The sequence below is a fragment of the Rhinopithecus bieti genome, unplaced genomic scaffold, assembly GCF_001698545.2.
Source record: "Rhinopithecus bieti isolate Rb0 unplaced genomic scaffold, ASM169854v2 scaffold_15296, whole genome shotgun sequence".
Taxonomy (NCBI): domain Eukaryota; kingdom Metazoa; phylum Chordata; class Mammalia; order Primates; family Cercopithecidae; genus Rhinopithecus; species Rhinopithecus bieti.
The window spans coordinates 1,537,468-1,561,748 of NW_016809075.1; the positions used below are offsets into that span (position 1 = coordinate 1,537,468).

Sequence of the window (24,281 nt, forward strand, 5' to 3'; positions counted from 1 at the left end):
AAGTTCTTTATGTATCCAAATACCTGCTTAAATCATCAATGAGCCACACTATAAAGTTCAACTGAAATTTTTTTCTGTACATTTTCATAATGTTTTAGATTTCTTTAATCCTCACATTTAAATAACTTTTTTCTCTTATTTGTGACTATTAAAACAAATTTTTGATTAATATAACTTTAGTTTCATTGTTTATTTTACAAATATTGTGCCTGAGTCAGTCCTCATAAAATAAATCATGTAAGCGGCAGAGTGATCCCAATTTACCAGATATTTTTGGAGTGTCTATTAAAATTTTTAGTAAAATTGTAAAGTGCAAAGGAGTAGTTTTGCTTTGTTTTGTTATTCTCCCTCCCTCTCTCTTCTTTTCTTTTCCTTTCCTTTCCGTTCCTTTTCCTTTTCCTTTCCTTTCCTTTCCTTGACAAGATCATAGTTCAAATTCCTGGGCTTAAGCAGTCCTCTCAAGCCTCCCAAGTAGTTGGGACTACAGGCATGCACCCCCACAACAGGCTAATTTTATGATCTTTTGTAAGCAACAAGATCTCGCTATTTGCCCTGGCTGATCTTCAGCTCCTGTCCTCAAACTATTTATTCTCCTGTCTCAACCTCCCAAAGTGTTGGGATTACAGTGATGAGCCACTGCATCCAGCAAAGAAAAAAAAAGGAGTCTTAAATAAAGTTGGTAAACAACAAAATTATTTTGTTTTAAGTTTTACTTCTTGCCAGTGTTCCACCCTGAAACATTGCATCCTTCATCCCATTGACCCTAAAAAGTGCTTCTGAAACTCCTGTTACTTCTGGAAAGTGGACATGGTTTTCTGCTGCTGTTAGCCTTGCCAGAATGAATTTTACTTAATCTCTGCTCCTTTGAGTTTTGACTTTCTAAAGTACACAATAGGTATATCTGATTAGTAGCTCCAAGGCAGGCTGGGAAAGTGATATTTCTCGTGTGTATCCAGCCTCTATCTCTCCCTATAGGAACTTAGGCTCATATATTTTCAAACATACCTGACATTTCCACTTCGTATCTTACAGCCATCTCAAAGGATATCTATTGATTATTTTTCTCCCCTATTTATTTATTCTGTAGTCCTCACTATCCCAGCCAATTGCATCACTAACTCCATCACTCTAGGTCCACATTTTGATTCTCCATTTCTCTTATTCTTTACATGTACTGCATCAGCAGGTGCTGTTTGCTTTACCTCTGATACACTTCCTGAATCTTTTCACTTTCACTGTTAAAGGTTTTTTGCCTTGTCTGTTGCAGCCTGAAAACAGTTTTCCTGCTTTCATGCTTTCCCTTTTTGCTCCATTCTCTATTCCTTGCTAAGTTTTGTTACAGGGGTGGTGGTGTTGAGAGGGTCCTATGGAGGCCCACTCAGAAGTGTTTATGAGGACCTTATTCAGACAGAACTGACTCAAATCATTTCTAAATTCGGTTGCTTACTAAAGCAGTGGAGGCTTTGTTGACTGGCCAAATCCTGTAAGAACATTTATCTCCTGGCTCTTTATTAATATCTTTATCTCCTTCAGGTGTTTTCTGAAATGTAAGTCAGATTGTGTCATTCCCCTGTTTAAACCTTCCATGGAGTACTGTCCAATAGAACTTTTAGTGAAGAGAGAAATATTCTGTATCTTTACTATTAAATATCATAGCTTGGACCAGACATATGTTACTATTGAGCCCTTGAAACATGGCTGGTGAAACTAGAGAACTGAATTTTCAAATTTAAATAGTCCCATTTGGTTAATGGTGTATAGGACAGCAAACTCCATTTGCATTCCTTCCTTCTTAAAAAGGAATCCAAAGTTATTATCAAGGCTGTATATGATTTGGCTCTTTATCTCGGTAGCTTCATCTTATACCATTCCCTCCTTTGGGTCATCAGCCACATTGGCTTTTTTTTTTTCTTTTTTTTTTTTTTGAGATGGAGTCTTGCTCTGTTGCCCAAGCTGGAGTGCAGTGGTGTGATCTCAGCTCACTGCAACTTCCTCCTCCTGAGTTCAAGTGATTGTCATGCCAGGATTACAGGCATGCGCCACCACACCCAGCTAATTTTTGTATTTTTAGTAGAGACAATGTTTCGCCACATTGACCAGGCTGGTCTCGAACTCCTGACCTCAGGTGATCCGCCCACCTCGGCTTCCCAAAATGCTGAGATTATAGGCATGAGCCGCCGTGCCTGGTCCATGTTAGCCTTCTTTTTGTTTTCTGAAAACACCAAGCCCTTTCTCAATTTGGGCCCTTTGCACTGATGCTCTCTACTTGGTCTGCTCTTCTCTTAATTTTGATCCTGGGTGGCTTTTTACATCTTTCAGACCATAAGCCAAATAGCACTTCTAAGACAGGCCACTGTTGGTCAGCCTACCTAAAGTGACCCGTAGTCTCTTAAATTCCTTACACTATTTGTGCTGTATTATAATCAATCATCCTTCCCATTCGATCAGGTGCAGCTGAAAACAAAAAAGAAAAACCATCATATTTATTTATTTGCCAATTTTTAGTCTTCCCCGAATAATATAAGCCTTATGAGTGTGTGGGTCTTGCTTCTGTAGGTTGTGGCATGTAGTACCTATTTGTTATGAATAAATAAACGCTTGCTTTATTCTCGACCTTAGTAGACACAGAAGTTGGTTACTTTTTTGGATGGAAGATAGTTATAGTTACATAAGTCTGCATGTAATTGAGGCAAAAAGCAAATTTTTTTTTTTTTTTTTGAGATGGCACTCTGTCGCCCAGGCTGGAGTGTGGTGGTATGATCTCGGCTCACTGCAACCTCCGCCTACTGGGTTCAAGCGATTCTGCTGCCTCAGCCTCCTAAATAGCTGGGACTACAGGTGAGTGCCACCACGCCCAGCTAATTTTGTATTTTAATAGAGACGGGGTTTCAACATACTGGCCAGGCTGGTCTTGAACTCCTGACCTCGTGATCCACCCACCTCGGCCTCCCAGACTGCTGGGATTACACGCGTGAGCCACTGCGCCTGGCCTGCAAACTGTTTTAAAAGATGAAATGAGATAATATATAAACAGAAGGCAAGGTACCATCTAAATACAAAATATTATTATTTGATAGGCATTGTAGTGTAGTGGTGTAATAGGACATTTTCTTCCAGTGAGAATATTTAATTTATAAGAATTTACAGATATATGAAATTTTATGTCATAGAAAATTAAAATAACATCTGTGGAAAACCAGGGGTGAGGAAGGTGTTAATAAGGCAGAGTTATACTGTGGATTCAGCTCATTAAAAAAATTAATTTTAATATTTAAACAATTTAATAATCATTAATTTAATTACGATAAATTTTATTTTGGACTTAATGTCTTTGTATTTTATAATTTTCAAAATGCAGCTTTACCTCACTCTTAGAAAATCTGGTGTGATATGAAAATGTGGATCCATAAAAGGATAAATTATTAAAGGACTCATCTTTCTCTAGCAGATTCATCCTTATTTTAAAATTATCCAATTTGTGGAAAATGTAGTTTATTTGTAATTTTTTAGTAATACATTTGTGGTGTTAAGCTGGTGTGTGGTATTAGGGCTTGAAATAGTGCATGCTGAGTTCCTAGAGAGTGCCTTAAGTGATTGCTTTCAAACTCTGCTGTGAATTTTCTTCGTAGCTTACTGTGAGAATAGGATTTAGTTTATATAAATGGTATGTCAAAGCTATTAATATGTACTTTAATATTATTTACATGTGATTCTGTAACATGCTTAGTAATATCTATTTCTTATACCCCTCCCTTTTTTGTTGTGTCTTTGTTTTTTAGGATCATCATGCATAGGGTTCATAACATAAAGAAGTCTCTTACACCTCAGATTTCTTGTGTGACAAGTGAATCTGATAAACTGCTGGACTTTTGCCTGACAGACTAAGAGCAAAGCTGCTTCCATTCCAGAAAGATGGCATCATTTTGCCCTCAAAAGAAATGGCAGGTAAAATTCTTCTTTTAAGACATGCTAAAATGTTAAAATTCCTGGCAAGTATATTAAAACAAAGTTCTGTTCAAACTATTCTTTTCAAACAATCTTTTTTTAGTAGAATTGATTGTGACTAAGTTAGCTTTATCCATTTACTATGGCTGACTTATACTTCATGTTGAAATATGTTGAACCCAATTGTGATTTCTTAAGAGAAAGTATGTTCAGTTATCTTAATTATTTCAGTTATCAGATATTCTCAGCAACTCATATATTGACAGTTTTCTAGAATGTATTGCTTTCACATGAAACTAATTCAACTTATTTCCATCGTTTTTTGCTTTTTTTGTCTCTTACCAGAAGGATTTTTTTTTTTAACAGAGTCTGCCCTTTCACCCAGGCTGGAGTGTAGTGGCATGATCTTGGCTCACTGCAACCTCTGTGTCTTGGGTTTAAGTGATTCTGCCACATCAGCCTCCTGAATAGCTTTAACTATGGGGTGCACACCACCACACCCGGGTAATTTTGCTTTTGTTTTGTTTTTTTTAGGGATGGGTTTTCACCATGTTGCCCAGGCTGGTCAAACTCCTGGGCTCAAGTGATCCTTCTGCCTTGCCTCCCAAAGTGCTGAGATGACAGGCATAAGCCACTGCACCCATCCATTGTATTTTATTCATTTTATTTTCACCTTAGATTTAGCAACTTCTGGGTGTGTCTTATGAGTACCTTATAGTACTGTCTGTATTTCTTTACTTCTTTCAAACTTCGTGATAGTTATATGATCTCTTCCATCAAATTGGGCCATTATATGGTTTTCTATATTTTAAGGATAGCATTGTCTTAGTTCCACAGTCACATATATGATATACTTTCTCTTCAACATTTTATTATGAACAATTTAAAAAACATACAACGAAATTGAAAGAATGTTAGAGTAAATGCTTGGTAGAGGCAACACACGCAGTTTATTATTAACATTTTGCCATGCTTGGTCTATCACGTATTTATCTATTAATCCATCCCTCTATCCTTCTACCCCATCAGTCCATTTTATTATTTTCATTTATTTCAAAGTAAATTGCAGCATTATTATACTTTCTCATATATACTTAAGTATATGTATGATTAACTAGAATGCATATTTGTTTATAGATTTTTTTCTGTTGTGATTTAATTAATGAAATGTACAAACCTTGACAAATGCATATACTTTTATAACCCAAACCCATCATCCTAGAAAGTTACTTCATTCCCTTTCTCAGTCAGTCCCCACTCTCACATTGATCTGATGTTTTTTATTTTGCCTGTTTTAGTGGTTTATATAAATGGAATCCAGTTGTATGTGCTGTTTATGAAAACTTTTAAAATTGTTGTAGTCTTATTGAGATTCATGTGTTAGTAGTTTGTTTATATTGTACACATTTGTATTTATAACTGTTAGTTGACACTTAAGGTTATATACCAGGTGTTTTCACCTTACACCTGCATCTTCTCAAGTTTCTCCACCCTAGACATCACTTCTGTAGATTTCCATTGCTTTTATGGAGTTAAAGTTGTACTCTTCCATATTCACATTGTTAACCGTCCTCAAATTCCTGAAGATTCAGTCACAAATGACATTTTAAACTGCCATTTGACAGCCTTTAGCTCCTTTAGGTACTTCATATTTTGTGTGGTTGGGCTTCTCACTATGGCAGAGTAGAAAGAACATATGCTGTAGGTTTAGACTTGGTTGAAATCTGAGCCACTTACTATCTCAGTGATGCTGTGCATGCTTCTTTAACAATTCATACTTAAGATTCATTAACTATAAAATGGATTTTATAATCCTAATTACTGTGGTTACAAAAGAAGACCGAGTTCTTCATAATGGTGAAATAAAATGCCTTTTCCCTTTTCGTAGTTAGACTTAGTAATTTCCAAACACTTGTCTCTGGACTGTTAACCAGTCCTAACAAAATATGGATACATGTAACAAAATGAGAAAATAAAACTGTGCTGTTCATAAAGCAAAATTCATTCATTTTAGAGAACCTTCATTTATTTTGAGCTTAAGTCTTCTTTTTTGGAGGCTTAGAATTGTCCTTTCTTTTCTGAAAACATGATGTTAGTTGCGGAAATTTTTTATTATATTATTTGGCAAAATGAAAACTTGGAAATGTTTCCCATCAAGTTTTTTGTTTACTTGACCATGAAATAATTTCAGGATTTAAAAATAATTTCAGGATATATTTTATCTTGAGTTCATTCTTCAGTAATATTTTCATTGGCATTATAGGTCTGCTTTAATAGTTATTTTTTTCTTAGCACTTAGAAGGTTGTATCCTCCTGTCTTCTGTCTTCCATAATTGTCATTGATAATATACCCTTGAGTCTTAATATACCCTTGAGTCTCTTTTTTTTTTTTTTTAGACGGAGTCTCGCTCTGTCACCCAAATTGGAGTGCAGTGGCCGCATCACAGCTCACTGCAAGCTCTGCCTTTCGGGTTCACGCCATTCTCCTGCCTCAGCCTCCCGCGTAGCTGGGACTATAGGCGCCCGCCACCTCGCCCGGCTAGTTTTTTGTATTTTTTTTTTTAGTAGAGACAGGGTTTCACCATGTTTGCCAGGATGGTCTCGATCTCCTGACCTTGTGATCCGCCTGTCTCGGCCTCCCAAAGTGCTGGGATTACAGGCTTGAGCCACCGCGCCTGGCCCTTGAGTCTCAAAATAGCACCTTACAGATGACTTATTTATTACAAAGGGAAAAATTACAAAATGGCCAAGCTTGGTATTGCTAATAGTGGGATAGCCACATGCTTAATGTGGTGCACAGAAGAGACATAACATTACCTTATGTGGTGTTCTTACTGGAAACATTTGATCTGGGAATCATGGTGAAACTGTCCAACTAATCCAGAATGTAGAACATTTTTTCATGCCAACTGACCTGGACTCTTCAAAGGATTCAGTGTCATCAAAAATCAAAGGAAGTAGTGCATCAAGGAAAGTCTCTAAATTGAGAGAGACCTAATAACTATACCATCTAAAAGTAATGCACAAGCCTTGGTTAGATCCTGGATCAGGAAAAAGAAAAACTTTAGGGAACGCTTTTAAGATCACTGGGAAAATTTCATCTGGACTCTATTTAGATGATGTTATTGGATTAATGTTGATTATCTTAGATGAGGTAATGGTGTTGTCGTTGAATAGAAGAATGTTCTTGTTTCTAATAAATGCATGATAAAGAATTTTCAGACGAAGAATAGTGCTATTGTTAGTGCTATACTTTCTACATTTTCCCAAAAGGGAAGGACTTATGTTCAGAAACATCTTGAGTGGATGAGCCAAAATGTTAACAGTGTGAATTTAGTGAGTAGTATATTCTGGTGGGTGTCTTCATTGGTGAGTGGTATCATCTGCGGGGTATGCTCATTGAATTATTCTCTTTTGCTTTTCTGTGAGTTTGAAATTTTTTAAAATAAAAAAATCCGTCCAATTTTTGTTCCTTTGTGCATCATCTGACTTGAAGATTTTCTCGTCTTTGGAGTTCTGCAGTTTCACTATACTTTATTCAGTATGGTTTTCTTTTTATTTATCTTGTTTAGGATTATTGTGCCTTTTAAATCTGGGATTTGTGTCTGTTGATTCTAGGAGATTCTCAACTATTCCCTCTTCAAATATTGCTTCTCCCCCATTTGTTTTGTCTGCTGCAATTCCAGTTAGATTTATACTTGACCTTTTTCCTTCATCCTATGCCTCTATTAATGTCTCTTATATATTCTCTGTTTATTACATTATGACTGTTTTCAAGTTCTCTTATACAATTCATAACCAGCTGGTCTAATCTGCTATTTAACCAACCTATTCAGTTTTTTTAAGTACTTTTTTTTTAACTGATATGTAATTTACATGGACAAAGGTATACAGATTGTGAATGTATAGCTTGAGGAATTTTCACCATGTAGCATCACCAAGATCAAGAAATAGAACATTGCCAGCATCACAGAAACCTCCCTCTTATCCCTTCCAATCATTACTACTTCCTTTCTCTTGAAAAGTAACCACTATTCTGACTTCTAACATTATTGATTGCTTTGCCTGTTCAACTATATTATTATAATTGTATGTTCTTTTGTATCTTGTTTTTCTCAACATTATTGTGAGATCAATCTATGTTTTTGTATGTGGTTGTAGTTCGTTCATACTCATTGCCATGTAAAATTCCATCTTGTGATTATACCATAATTTATTCATACCACTGTGGAGCATTTGGGGTATTTCTAGTTTGGGGCTCATAAAATAGTAATGATATGAATGTTCTTATACAAATCTTTTGGTGAACATATATACACACTTTGATGTGTATCTACCAAGAAGAATTGTTGGGTCATAGGGTGTGCATGTATTCCATTTTAGTAGATAATGCCTATATTAGTTTGCTAGGACTATCATAAAAGCATACTGCCACTGGGTGGCTTAAACAACAGAAATTTATTTTCCCACAGTTTTGGAGGCTAGTAGTCCAAAATTAAGGTGTTGGCAGGGTTGGTTCCTCTTGAGAGCTGTGAAGAAATTGTCTTTTCCAGGGCTCTCTTCTTGACTTGTAGGCTACTGTTTTCTTCTTATTTCTATTCAAATTATCTTCCCTCTGTTTATGTCTCTAGGTCCAAATTTGCCTTTTTTATATGGACACTAGTCATATTCATTACATTGGTGATACCCTAATGACTTTATCTTAAGTAATTATGTCTGCAGTGACCATATTTCCAAATAAGGTCACATTTTGAGGTACTGGGGGTTTGAACTTCAGCATATGAATTCTGGCGATATATAATTCAACCCATACCACTGCTAAACATTTTCCAATGTCATTTCACCAATTTTTTCTTGTATCAACAGTGTTTAAGTGTTCCATTTATATCTCATCCTCACCAATACTTCATTTTGCCTCTCTTTATTTTCATTTTAGATATTCTGGTAGGTATATAGTGATATATAATTGAGGTTTTTATTTACATTTCTCTGATGATAAGTAAAATGTAATACCTTATCATATGCTTATTAGTAATTTGGACATCTTTTGTTAAGTGCCTGTTCATGTCTAATCTGTTTTTCTTCTGGATTGTCTATTTGCCTTTTTCTTATTGTTTTGTAGGAGTCCTTTTGTCAGATTTATATTCTGGATATGAGTCTTTTATCAGGTATATTTATTGCAAGTAAATTTTCTCAGGTTGTGTTTTGCCTTTTCCTTGTCTTAATGATGTCTTCTGATAAGCAGAGATTCTCAATTTTAATGTCATCTTACATAATCTTTATCCGTATTCATTCTATGCCTGGCACTTCTTTTTTTTTTTTTTTCTTTTTTGAGACAGAGTCTTGCTCTGTCTCCCAGGCTGGAGTGCAGTGGCCCTATCTCTGCTCACTGCAGCCTCCACACTCATGGGTTTAAGCAATTCTCCTGCCTCAGCCTCCCGAGTAGCTGGGACTACAGACGTCTGCCACCACACCTGGCTAAGTTTTGTATTTTTAGTGGAGACGGGATTTCACCATATTGGCCAGGCTGCTCTCGAACTCCTGACCTTGTGATCCGCCCGCCTCTGCCTTCCAAAGTTTTGGGATTACAAGCGTGAGCCACCATGCCCGGTCTGGCTGTCACTTCTTTGATCAAATTTTAAAAATCTTTGTCTACTACAAAGTCATGAAGAGATTTCCTGTGTTTTCTTCTAAAAGCTTTATTGTTTTAATTTTTACTTTAATTTGATTTACAATCTACTTTGAATTGTTTTGTGTTTATGGTATGAAGTAGACATCAGGATTGATTACTTATTTATTTATTAATTTTTTGGGACAGAGTCTCGCTATCTCCCAGGCTGGAGTACAGTGGCGCGATCTCGGCTCACTGCAACCTCTGCCTCCCGGGTTCAGGCAATTCTCCTGCATCGGTCTCCCGAATAGCTGGGACTACAGGTGCACACCACCATGCCCAGCTAATTTTTGTATTTTTATTAAAGACAAAGTTTTACCATGTTGGCCTGGCTGGTCCCGAGCTCCTGACCTCCACTGATCTGCCCGCCTTGGCCTCCCAAAGTACTGGGATTACAAGTGTGAGCCACTGTGCTCGGCCTCATGTACTTATTTTTAAGTTTATTTTTACATATGAATGTCTACTTGATCTAGCACAATTTATTGAAAAGACTTTTTCCTACTGCATTGTAATGTTACTTTTGTCATAAATCAAGTAATTTTATGTGTATACCTTTCTAGGTAAGTGCTGTCTAATGGAACTTTCCACTGTGATGGAAATACTCTTTATGTATACTGTTCAACTCAGTAGCTATTCACTGCAGATGGCTATTGAGTACTTGAAGTGTGACTAGTGCAACTAATGATTGCATTTTTAATTTTACTAATTTTAATTAATTCAAATTTAAATAGTCACATGTTTAGTACCTACCGTATGGAATAGTGCAGTTGTAGATTCTTTGTTTTGGTTTCTCTGTTTGCAATCTTGTGTCAGTACCATACTTCTTCATACTTCTTACCGTAGCTTTATAATAAATATTCTGGTATCAGATAGTATAAATCTTTCAGCCTTACTCTTTCAAAATTGTCTCAGCTATTATTGACTCTGAATTACATGTAAATTGTAGAAGTCATTTATCAATTTTCACAAAAAAATTTGCTAGGATTGTGAATGGAGTTTTATTGCATCTATAGATCAGTTTGGGGATAATCGATATATTTATAATACGGAATATTTCATTCCATGAACATGAATTATTTTTACATTTACTTAATTGCTTTTTTGGTGTCCTGTATACCTCTTATCTTTTTTGTGTGTGCTGCAGTTTTGATATTTTGCATTTAGCCATATTCAAGCTTACTGATGTTATCTTTTGCTGTTAATTAATTTATTGAATTCTCTTAAGGATGAGACCATCACTCAATATATTTGAAATCAGAAACCACTCAATTTCTTTCTTGATAAACAAGGGAGAACTGTGCTTCTTAGCCATGACTTTCTAAACAAAGCAAAGAGTTGGTATTGCACTGGGCTTTGGAAGCCTGGAGACTTTCAAAAACAGCAGTGTTTAACGACTGTATGAAATTTCTGTGTATACTTTAGGAATTAGCTGAGTAGGGACTACCAGAGAACAGTTAGTCCTTTCCTTTCTTGAAATTGGAGAATAGGGACTTTTAACTTTCTGTTCTTAATTTCAGAAAGTGTATTTTTAAGTCCAATTCAGCTCTGCCTGCTTATGTTGGTAGTGTCTTTTTTTGCAATGTTTTGATTCTGTCTTATTTCTGTAAATATTTAGAACATACTTATTTATGTAAGTCATACTTATATACATTCTTGGAAGTCCTTTAGAGGTTAATTTTGCCTTTTATTGTTGTATGTGATGGTTTATTTCCCAGTGTATTTGCAGATGTCTTAAATTTTGTTTTAATAAATAATCTTAATCTGTGTTTTTTTTTTCTTTTTTCTTTTTTTCTAAGACAGAGTTTTGCTCTTGTTGCCCAGGCTGAAGTGCAATGGCACCATCTTGGCTCACTGCAACCTCTGCCTCCTATGTTCAAGCGATTCTCCTGCCTCAGCCTTCCGAGTAGCTGGGATTACAATCGCATGCCACCATGCCTGGCTAATTTTTTTTGTATTTTTAGTAGAGATGGGGTTTCGTCATGTTGGCTAGGCTGGTCTTGAACTCCTGATCTCAGGTGATCCACCCGCTTCAGCCTCCCAAAGTGTTGAGATTACAGGCGTGAGCCACCACGCCTGGCCAGTCTGTGGAAATTTTGAGAGATGTAAATGAGTAAGTTCTTCAGTGGAGGATTTGCAAAATTAGATTCTTGGCTTGCAGTTTCCCAGGTCACACAGGTAATATAAATTCAAACCTCAAGTTCATTTTTAGGTAGGCTTACTATTATGAATTTCGATCATTAATTTTCATCTCCTGCCAAGCTTTAGGTTTCCTTATTAGCTTAAAAAATTAAGTATCATTTAATTTAGTAAAATATATGGATTTTAGGTGCACAGTTTTGTAGATTCTGATACACTGAATACCCCTGTGTTTTCAAAAACCTCCGTCAAGATATAAAACATTACCATCATCCAGAGTAGGCCTCTTTCTAAACAATCCCATCCTCCTACGTTAAAATCACTGATCTGACTTCTGTCACTAAAGTATATTTTTTATAGTTACTTGGTGCTCTGTTTTTTCAACTTTTTGAAGTAATTTCAAATGTACAGAAAAGCCACAAAAATATAGAATAACTTTTATGTATGTTTTACTTAGAGTCACAAATTTTTAACATTTTGCCACATTTGCTTTATTATTCTCTCAGTCTACACACACACACATACATGTATGTACACCTATGCTTGCATTCATCATGCTCCTTTAATTTGCAATACTGGCTGCTCTGCCTGTGGAGTAGCCATTCTTTTATTCCTTTACTTTCCTAATAAACTTGCTTTAAAAATAATAATAATATGCTATAGTATAGTATGTATTTTTTTTAAATAAAGACATTCTCTTACATAGACACAGCACAGTTACCACATTTAAGAATTTAACTTTTTATTTATTTTTTATTCTTAGTTTTGTTTTTTTAGAAACACAATCTTACTCTGTCACGTAGGCTGGAGTGCAATGGCACAATCATTGCCCACTGTAACCTTGTATTCCTGGACCCAAGTGATCCTCTCACCTCAGCCTCCCAAACTACTAGTATTACAGGTGCACACCACTGTGCACAATGTCTTTTTTTGTAGACAGAGTTCTGCTATGTTGCGCAGGCTGATATTGAACTCCTGGCCCCATGTGATCTTCCTGCTTTGGCCTCCCAGAGTGCTAGAATTACAGGCATGAGCCATTGCACGTGGCTGGAATTTAACTATTATACAATACTTTAATATACTTATATTTTGTCAGTTGTCCCTATACTATCCTTTATAGCATGTTTTTTGTTCAGTGTGAAGATCTAATCCAGGATCACTTATTGTATTTAATGATATATTTTTGTTTCCTTTAACGTGGGACAGTTCCTTACCCTTTCATGACACTGGCCTCAACTTATTTTTATGTTTCATCACAATGAGATTTAGATTATGCAATCTTTCCTGCATCAGTACATAGTGAGATTGAGGTCATATGCTTCTCAGGGTATTATTTTGAGTCCCTTAGCCCCAAGGCCAAGTTCCTGGCCAAAGTTTGGTCCGGTTTCACTGTATAGTTAACTGTTTTTTCTTCTCACCGTTGTTTAGTATGTAACAATTAACATGAGATATTGTGACCATGCAAATATGCTGCTCCTTCTCTGATTTTCCCTCTCTCGGATTTAGCATACATAGGTGGTTCCTGTTCAAATCAAATTTTGTCATGATGGCTGTAAAATGACTTATTAATTGGCATTTTATTATAAAGAAGAGCCCCCCATCTGCCCCTCTCCTCTCTCCTTTCCTTCCTTTCTTTCCTTTATTTTCCTTTCTTTCTTCCTTCCTTTTTTTTTTCTTTTTTTTTGCGATGGAGTCTTGCTCTGTCACCCAGGCTGGAGTGCAGTGGCATGATCTCGGCAAGCTCCGCCTCCCGGGTTCATGCCATTCTCCACATTACAGGCGTGAGCCACCGCGCCAGGCCCTCCTTCTCTCCCTCCAACTGTCCCTCCCTCCCTCTGTCCCTCCCTCCCTCCCTCCTTCCTTCATTCCTTCCCTCCTTCCTATTTCTGTCCATCCATTCATCAGAGATCCAGTGGCAAAAGAAAACAAACAGTAACTAGATTTAGATGGACTCATGAATTTCTTACTGTATCATATCTTAGTTTTCTCTGTTTTGGAACATGCTACAAACAGAATCATGCAGTTTATGTGGATCTTCTCTCACTCAACATAATGTTTTAGCGATTTCATCTATGTTGTTTTACCTCTGAATATGTCACAATTATTTTGTTCATTTACTTGGTGATGGACATTTGGGTTGGCTCTGGTGTAGGGCTCTTACGAATAATGATGGTCTTAACATTCTTAGAGTCCATCTGTGGACATGTTTTCAATGCTTTTGCTAGAGGAGTCTGCTTTAACTTTATTTAAAACTGCCCAACTTTTCCCATGAATCAACAATATATGAGAGTTCTAGATGATCCACATCTCTGTCAACATTTGATATTGTTAGCCTTTTTTATTTTAGGCATTCAAAATGAATGGCTATTCGAGAGGTAGCTTATTATGTTTCACTTTGTACTTTTTTTTGAGGCGGAGTCTCGCTCTGTCCCCCGGACTGGAGTGCAGTGGCCGGATCTCAGCTCACTGCAAGCTCCGCCTCCCGGGTTTAGGCCATTCTCCTGCCTCAGCCTCCCGAATAGCTGGGTCTACAGGCACCCGCCACCTCGCCTGGCTAGTTTTGTATTTTAGTAGAGACGGGGTTTCACCATGTTAGCCAGGATGGTCTTGATCTCCTGACCTCGTGATCCGCCTGTCTCGACCTCCCAAAGTGCTGGGATTACAGGCTTGAGCCACCGCGCCCGGCCTACTTTGTACTTTCTTAATGATGTTGAACATGTTTCCCTGTACTTACCAGATATATTGTAAAGTGTTGTAATGTTTTGCCCTTGTTTTAATAGGGTTGCATTTTTATTATTTATTGGAAGTTCTTTTCATATTCGAGATATAAGACTTTTGCCAGATATATATCTTGTGAATATTTTCCCTAGTCTGTAGCCTCCTTTTGATTTTCCTTCTCGTATGGTAGTCTAATGAACAGAAAATTTTAACTTAAAAAAATTAACTTCATCAACTTTTCCTTTTATAGTTAGTGCTTTCTATATTCAAACAAGCCATTTCATACCTCAGGATTACAAAATCATCTTGTGTTTTCTTCGGGAAGCTTTATAGTTTTACTTTTTCTTTTTCTTTTTCTTTTTTTTTTTTTTTTGAGACGGAGTCTCGCTCTGTCGCCCAGGTTTTTAGAATATCTAAACCACCATAGTACTGGGAACAGAAACCTTACAGTTAAATCTTCATTCATTCTGGATTACACTCTTTATCATAATAAAATATCCTTATATTAAAAATCACTTAATTCTTTCCTTTCGTCCTCTGAATGTGATCTCTAATTAGTAAACCAACAACTGTTTCATTCTGTCCATGCTTTCCTAGCATGCCTTTAACCATCTTCTTATTTTCAACATTTTTGAAACCTTTAGATGAATTTTTATGTTACAAGGTTAGGTTTCACTTTGTTACTCAGTTTGTCTTTGCTCTTAAGTAACAGTGTTAAACTCACTTTCATTCATGGATATTAGAGTTATATGTAGTCTTTATGCAATTATCATAGTATTTGCTATGGTTTCTGTTGCCTAAAAATATGTTTTTATATGATCACTCTATGATCCATTAAATATGTCATTATATAATCCATGTTTTCCTGTTTTCGTTTAGTATACACCATTAGTAATTTAAAGGTTTGGTTTGGAATCCATTGGTTATCTTTATAACTAATGTTTTGTGTGATATACTTGGTTCTCTATTTTATTGCTTATTGTTTTCTTATTCCCAGTTATATGCAATGACATTGGTATATTGCCTTTTTCTCCTTCTCTGTCCTTTCTGAGCACATGATATCGATTGGTTAAATTATTTTTTTGATGTTCACCTTTATATCTTTAATAATACTTGCACTTTTCATTTATAAAATTACTTACATGGCTGGGCGTTGGTGGCTCATGCCTGTAATCCTAGCACTTTGGGAGGCCGAGGTGGGCGGATCACGAGGTCAGGAGATCGAGACCATCCTGGCTAACACAGTGAAACCCCATCTCTAAAATACAAAAAAAAATTAGCCGGGCCTGGTGGCCTGCACCTGTAATCCCAGCTACTCGGGCTGCTGAGGCAGGGGAATTGCTTGAACCAGGGAGGTGGAGGTTGCAGTGAGCGGAGATTGCGCCACTGCATTCCAACCTGGGCGACAGAGCAAGACTATGTCTCAAAAAAAAAAAAAAAAAAAAAAAAGTTAGCGCGGGGGGGGGNCTTTTCATTTATAAAATTACTTACATGGCTGGGCGTTGGTGGCTCATGCCTGTAATCCTAGCACTTTGGGAGGCCGAGGTGGGCGGATCACGAGGTCAGGAGATCGAGACCATCCTGGCTAACACAGTGAAACCCCATCTCTAAAAATACAAAAAAAAATTAGCCGGGCCTGGTGGCCTGCACCTGTAATCCCAGCTACTCGGGCTGCTGAGGCAGGGGAATTGCTTGAACCAGGGAGGTGGAGGTTGCAGTGAGCGGAGATTGCGCCACTGCATTCCAACCTGGGCGACAGAGCAAGACTATGTCTCAAAAAAAAAAAAAAAAAAAAAAAAAAAAGTTAGCCGGGCGTGGTGGCACGTTACTGTAATCCCAGCTACTCGGGAGGCTGAGGCAGGAGAATCGCATGAACCTAGGAGGTGGAATTTGCAGTGAGCCAAGATCGTGCCACTGCGTTCCAGCCTGGGTGATAGAGCAAGACTCTGTCTCAAAAAAAATAAATTAAGTAAAAAAAAAGTACGCTTTCCTTTCGCTGCTGCGGCCGCAGCCATGAGTATGTTCAGGCTTCTGAAGAGGCTTGCCTCTAGTGTCCTCCGCTGTGGCAAGAAGAAGGTCTGGTTAGACCCTAATGAGACCAATAAAACCGCCAGTGCCAACTCCCGTCAGCAGATCCGAAAGCTGATCAAAGATGGTCTGTGACTGTCCATTCCCCAATGCGATGCGCGAAAAATACCTTGGCCCGCCGGAAGGGCAGGCACATGGGCATAGGTAAGCGGAAGGGTACAGCCAATGCCGGAATGCCAGAGAAGGTCACGTGGATGAGGAAAATGAGGATTCTGTGAAGATACCTGAAGATACCGTGAGTCTGAGAAGATTGATCGCCCCATGTATCACAGCCTGTACCTGAAGGTGAAGGGGAATGTGTTCAAAAACAAGCGTATGCTCATGGAACACATCCACAAGCTAAAGGCAGACAAGGCCGGCAAGAAGCTCCTGGCTGACCAGGCTGAGGCCCGCAGGTCTAAGACCAAGGAAGCACACAAGCGCCTGAAGACCGCCTCCAGGCCAAGAAGGAAGAGATCATCAAGACTTTGTCCAAGGAGGAAGAGACCAAGAAATAAAAGCTCCCCCTTTGTCTGTACATACTGGCCTCCGTGATTACATAGATCAGCCATTAAAATAAAACAAGCCTTTTTCTGCAAAAGAAAAAAAAAAGAAATACCTAATTTTCTTTACCAACTTTAAACTTTGCCTTTGTTTCCTCTTTACCTTCAATTTCTGTGTTGTGATTATTTATAACTTACATTGTCATCTGTAAACCAGATTATTTAAATAGTTAAGTATTTTCATTGCTTCCCTCGGTCCCTTCTGTTTCTGCACAGTGTCCTTTGGTTGAAGTTATCAAAGTTTTTTAAAAAGACCTGGGTCTGTTAACAGTGACTCATGCCTATAATTCCATCATTTTGGGAGGCTGAGGCGGGAGAGTCACTTGAGCCCAGGAATTCAAGACTTGCCTGGGCAACATAAGGAGACCCTGTCTTGAATGAATGAATGAATGAATAAATACCTAAATAAGTAAATAAGAAGTAATGTGAGGCCAGGTGTGGTGGCCAACTCCTGTAATCCCAGTACTTTGGGAGGCCAAGGCAGGTGGATCACCTGAGATCAGGAGTTCAAGACCAGCCTGGCTAACATGGTAAGACCCCGTCTCTACTAAACATACAAAAAATTGGTCAGCGTGGTGGTGTGTGCCTGTAGTCCCAGCTACTCAAGAGGCTGAGGCAGGAGAGAATTGCTTGAACCTGGGAGGCAGAGGTTGCAGTGAGCCGAGATCGCACCACTGTACTCCAGCCTGGGCAACAGAGTGAGATTCTATCTCAAACAAAAGAAGTAATGTGAAGTCTATTCCCTAATTTCTTGTACTTTATTTATATATTTTCTTTTTGTTTCCTTCTTTTTTGATAACGTAAGAGATTTATATATTTTTGGAATACATGTGATAATTTGATAGATTCATATAATGTGGAAAGTTCAAATTGGGGTAATTGGGATATCCATCACCTTAAATATTTATTTTTTCTTTATGTTAGGAACATTCAAATTTTTCTCTTCTAGCTATTTTGAAATGTACAATAGATTAATACTAACTATAGTCACCCTACTGATCTACCAAACGTTAGGTCTTATTTCTTCTATCTAACTGTATATTTGTACCCATTAATCAATCTCTTCATCCTCCCCTCCCCACTACCCTTCCCAACCACTAGTAGCCACTAAGGTACTCTGTACCTTTGTGAGATTCGGTTTTTGAGCTCCCACATATGAGTACGAACATGTGATATTTGTCTTTCTGTGCTTGGCTTATTTCACTTAGCATCATGACCTCCAGTTCCATCCATGTTGCTGCAGATGAGAGGATTTTATTCTTGTTTGTGGCTGAATAATATACATTGTGTGTGTGTATATATATATATCACATTTTCTTTTTCCATTTATCTACTCATGGGCATTTAAGTTGATTACACATTTTGGCTATTGAGAACATTGCTACAGTAAGCATAAGAGTGCAGATACCTCTTGATTTCTTTTCTTTTGGATATATACCCAGTAGTGGAGTTGCTGGATCAGTGGTATTTCTATTTTTAGTTTCTTGAGGAACCTCCATATTGGTTTCCATAGCAGCTGTACTGATTTATATTCCTACCAACAGAGTGCAAGGATTCCCCTTTCTGTACATTTTTACCAACATCCCTTATTCTCAATTTTTTTGATAAAAGCAATTTTAACTGCGGTGAGATGATATCTCACTGTGGTTTTAATTTGCTTTTCTCTGATGATTAGTGATGTGTAACATTTTTATATACCTGTTGGCAGTTTATATATCTTCCTTGAGAATTGTCTGTTTAGATCTTTTGTCCATTTTTTCATTGGAATATTTTTTTTTTTTTGCTATAAGTTTCTTAGATATTCTGCCTACTAATTTCTCATCAGATAGACATTTTGCAAATATTTTCTCTCTTATATTCTAAAAATATCCTTTCACTCACTTTATAATTACACATCTGTTAGGTAAGAAATTCCTCAGACCCACTTTATTTCCTTTTGTAGGCAGTGCTCACTGTTTGCTATAGACTAGTCTGAGGGCTCGCTGAATTTTTTTCTACTTGGAAGTGATGAGTTTTTTACCTCACTACCCATTTTTTGCAGTCCAGTACTAGAATATGTCTTGGGATTGACCTTTATGTTTCTCTTTTTCTTGGATGTGCCATATTATTTTATTTTCTAGTTTACATTTTTCTTCTATTTCTGGAAACTATTACATTGAGAACAGTTGTTTACTTTTTTCATTTTGGCTTGCTTCTTTGAAGACTTCAAATATGCTTGTATTTGTTAATTTGTCTTGGCCTATTTATATCACTGGTTTTTTTCTCATTTCCATTCTTAATTTTTTTTTCTCCATAACCCCCCCTTTTTTTTGTTTAAATTCTTTTTGAAAATTTCCTTTTCAATCCTATTCTGTGTGTACTTTCCTATTTTAGTAGCACCTGTTCTGTCTTCTGCTTCCATTTGACCTTCATTTCAGTTTTGTTTGTTTATTTATGTATTTTATTATTTCTCTGACCTGTAAATTCACATCTTATTTCTTCATGTTTTTGACTATAGCGCCCCTGAGCTCCTGCATCTCCTCTTTATGTTTTCTGTGTTATAGAGGTGATTGCTTCTTTAAGTTTATATTTGTGGCAATATATTTGACTATAATTTTCATCTGCTTCATAACTTTTTCTTGTGTGTTTCCATTTGATTTTTCTTTTTCTTTCCTTCATTTTATTTGTAGAATTCCTTTTTTAAGAATGACTGCTCACCATACAATGAGGAATATTTTTTCCTGCACATACTGTTTGCAAAAGTCATCTTGGAGGGCTAGAGCAATGTTATAGACTAACACCTGTTCTCCTTATGACACTGTTTTTGTATGTAATTGATTTCTTTTGCTATGACACTATTTTTGTATGTAATTGATTTCTTTTGATTATATAGCATACTTTGTTTTATTATGCTATATAGGATAATCAAATATATATGCTATATAGTATAATCAAATATAATATGCTGTATTTGATTATATAGCGTACTTTGTTTTATTATGATTTGCTTTATTGTGCTTTGTATATATTGTGTTTTTTACAAATTGTGCTTTGCATATATTGTGGTTTTTACAAATTGTGCTATATAGTGTAATCAAATATAGTATACTATATAGTATAATCAAATATATATGCTATACAGTATATACAGTATACTGTATATACAGCATACTATATTTGATTATATAGCATACTTTGTTTCATTATGATTTGCTTTATTGTGCTTTGCATATATTGTGATTTTTACAAGTTGAAGGTTTGTGGTATTCCTGCATTGAGCACATCTTTTGGAACCATTTTCCCAACAGCATGTGTTAGGTTTGTGTCTGTGTGTTGCATTTTGGTAATTCTCAAAATTTCAAAACATTTCATTATCTGTTATGGTGATCAGTAATTAGTGATCTTTGAGTTTACTATTATAATTGTTTTGGGGTACCATGAATGATACCAATTCATATAAGATGGTGAACCTAATGGATAAATATTGTGTGTGTTCTAACTGCTCCACTGACTTGCTCTTCCTCTGTCTTTTCCTCTCCATAGGCCTCTATATTCCCTAAGACAAAACAATATTGAAATTAGCTCAGTTAATAACCCTACAGTGGGCTGTAAGTGTTCAAGTAGAAGGAAGGATCATACATCTCTCACTTTAAATCAAAAGCTAGAAATGATCATGCTTATTGAGGAAGGCAGGTCGAAGTGGATATAGGCTAAAAGCTAGGCCTCCTGTGCCAGTTAGCCCAAGTTGTGGATTGCAAAGGAAAAGTTCTTGAGGGAAATGAAATGTGCTCCTCCAATAAATAAATGAGAGATAAGAAAGCGAAACAGCTTTATTGCAGATGTGGAAAAGTTTCAGTGGTGTGTATAGAATATCAAACCAGTCACAACATTGCCTTATACCAAAGCCTAATCCAGAGCAAGGCCCTAACTCTTTTCAGTTTTATGAAGGCTGAGAGGTGAGAAACCTGCAGAAGAAAAATTTGAAGCTAAAGAGGTTGGTTCATGAAGATTAAGGAAAAATGCCATCTTCATAACATAAATGTGCAAGGTGAAGCAGCAGGTGCTGATGTAGAAGCTGCAGCAGGTTACTCAGATATAGCTAAGATCATTGATGAAAGTGACTACACTAAATAACAGATTTTGAATGTAGATGAAACAGACTTCTATAGGATGAAGATCTAAAACTTTCCTAGTTAGAGAGAAGTCAATGCCTGGCTTAAAAGCTTTAAAAGATAGGTTTTCTTGTTAGGGACTAATGCAGCTGGTGACATTAAGGTGAAGCCAGTGTTCATTGACCAGCTGAATATCCTAGGGCACTTCAGATTTATCCTAAATCTACTCTGCCTGTATTCTATAAATAGAACAACAAAGCCTAGATGACAGTACATCTCTTTGTAGCGTGGTTTACTGAATATTTTAAGCCTACCATTGAGACCTACTACTCAGAAAAAATATTTCTTTCAAAATATTATAACTCATTGACAATGGACCTGGTCACCCAAGAGCCCTATTGCAGACGTACAAGATGAATGTTGTTTTCGTGCCTGGTAACACAGCATCCATTCTATAGCCCATGTATCAGGGAGTAATTTTGACTTTTAGGTCTTAATATTTAAGAAATACATTTTGTAAGACTGTAGTTGCCAAAGATAATTATTCCTCTGATGGAACTGGACAGAGTAAATTGAAAACCTTCCGGAAAGGATTATTCCAGATGCCATTAAGGACATTCATGATTCATAGGAGGAGATTAAAATGTCAAATCAATAGGAATTTGCAAGAAGTTGATTCCAATCCTCATGGATTACTTGGAGGGGTTCAAGACTTCAGTAGAGGGGGCTGGGTGCAGTGGTTTGCCTATAATCCCAGTACTTTGGGAGGCCAAGCGGGTGGATCACCTGAGGTCAGGAGTTTTGAGACCAGTCTGGTCAACATGGCAAAACCCCATCTCTACTAAAAATACAAAAATTAGCCAGGCATAATGGCAACCACCTGTAATCCCAACTACTCAGAAGGCTGAGGCAGGAGAATAGCTTGAACCCGGGAGGCAGAGGTTACATTGAACTGAGATCACACCACTGCACTCTAACCTGCTCAACAGAGCAAGATTCCTCTTATATTGGGAAAAAAAAAAAAGACTTCAGTGGAGAAAGTAACTGCAGATGTGGAAATAGCAAGAGAATTAGAATTAGAAGTGGAGCCTGAAGATGTAATGTGAATTGTTGCAATTTCACATTAAAACTTGAATGGATGAGGAGTTGCTTCTTATGGATGAGCAAAGAAAGTGGTTTCTTGAGATGGAATCTACTCCTGGTGAAGATGCTGTGAGCATTGTTGAAATGACAACAAAAGATGTAGAATAAAACGTATACCGAGTTGATAAAACATCAGCAGGTGGGAGAGTATTGATTTCAATTTTGAAAGAACTTCTACTGTTACTAGAATGCTTTCAAACAGCAATGCATGCTTTGAGAAATCTTTCATGAAAGAAAGAGTCAATTGATGTGGCATAAGTCATTGTTGCCTTATTTTCAAGCAATTGCCACAGCTGTCACACCCTTCAGCAACCACCACCTCGATTAGTCAGCAGCCATCAACAAACATTGAGGTAAAACCCTTCACTCTCCATATTTATCACTGGATATGTGTATTTGTGAATATACATGGTTAATAATTGATAAATATATTAATACATGAAATTTTTAGTATACAGTTGAATAAGAATGTTTCTTATTTGTCATTTATTTATTCACGTCTGAGGAGATGTAAGAAGGAAATGTAATCCAAAAAGATTACAACTCTCTAAACAATCACATGTTCATTGCCATTTTTTAGCAATGTTTTAAAACTAAGGTATGTACATTGTTTTAGACATGCTATTGCATACTTAATAGGCTACATTATGGTGTAAACAGAGCTTTAATATACACTGGGAAACAAGTCTGTGTGACTCACCTTTTTATGACATTAGCTTTATTGAGGTGATCTGGAATGAAACCCGCAATATCTCCAAGGTATGCCTGTATCAGTCTGACAGTATTGTGACCAGCTATAAAGATTAAATGCCATGTTTATGACAGCACCCTGCACAGTGCTTCTAGGGGAGCAGACACTGTAAATAGTGACTGCTATAATAATTATTGTAATAATCTATCTCATTTTGAGCTGAACTCACAATATCTTGGAGGTATGCCTGTATTTTCTGAATCAAAAGAAAGATGGCTAGCAGGGCAAAGTCTCTCATACATTCCCCTGCCTTAATGTGACTACTTCCTACATTCAGCATTTGTTGTTGAGCCTTGCCTGCTTCTCTTCTCCTCCACCCAGACTGGCCCCAGCAATAGACAGTGGACATATCATCCTGCGTTGCTGCAAATAAGGGATTCTTGACTTTGCAACACAGCTATTCCTCCTACTTTGAAACTCTGTTTGGCTGTTATGTTATGTTATGTTATGTTATGTCATGTTATGTTTGTTTGGTTTTGTTTCTCTGAGATGTATAGCCTGAAGTGTTCTTTCTAGGTATAATCCTTCAGTTATTGGGGTTTTAAAGTATATTAATTTTTAATTTATTTTTATTTTTTTGAGACAGTCTCACTCTGTTGTCCAGGCTGGAGTGCGGTGGCGCCGTCTTTGCTCACTGCAACCTCTGCCTCCCAGGTTCAAGTGATCCTCCCACCTCTCCCTCGTGAGTAGCTGGGATTTACAGGTGCCCACCACCTCGCCTGGCTAATTTTTATATATATATATAAATTTTTTTATTATTATACTTCAAGTTATAGGGTACATGTGCATAACGTGCAGATTTGTTACGTATGTATACATGTGCCATGTTGGTGGGCTGCACCCATTAACTCGTCATTTACATTAGATATATCTCCTAATGCTATCCCTCTCCACTCCCTCCTCCCCATAATAGGCTCCGGTGTGTGATGTTCCTCTTCCTGTGTCCAACTGATCTAATTGTTGAATTCCCACCTATGAGGGAGAACATGCGGTGTTTGGTTTTCTGTTCTTGTGATAGTTTGCTGAGAATGATGGTTTCCAGCTTCATCTATGTCCCTACAAAGGACACGAACTCATCCTTTTTTATGGCTGCATAGTATTCCATGGTGTATATGTGCCACATTTTCTTAATCCAGTCTGTCACTGATGGACATTTGGGTTGATTCCAAGTCTTTGCTATTGTGAATAGTGCCACA

At 37.1% G+C, this 24,281-nt stretch overlaps 1 protein-coding gene and 1 pseudogene across 2 annotated transcripts in view; both read left to right on the forward strand.

Annotated features, from left to right (window-relative positions):
• The window catches only part of ZRANB3 (zinc finger RANBP2-type containing 3), a 320,084-nt gene that overhangs the window by 24,200 nt on the left and 271,603 nt on the right, over positions 1 to 24,281 (forward strand). Inside the window, 3 exon segments of the mRNA XM_017888482.1 lie at positions 3,780 to 3,868; positions 3,871 to 3,918; positions 3,921 to 3,945. Coding sequence (XP_017743971.1) covers positions 3,787 to 3,868; positions 3,871 to 3,918; positions 3,921 to 3,945 — 155 coding nt within the window. The 5' untranslated portion in view covers positions 3,780 to 3,786.
• On the forward strand, positions 16,417 to 17,128 carry LOC108539640 (60S ribosomal protein L19 pseudogene; annotated as a pseudogene). Its single transcript, XR_001888444.1, has one exon. The product of XR_001888444.1 is annotated as a 60S ribosomal protein L19 pseudogene (transcript).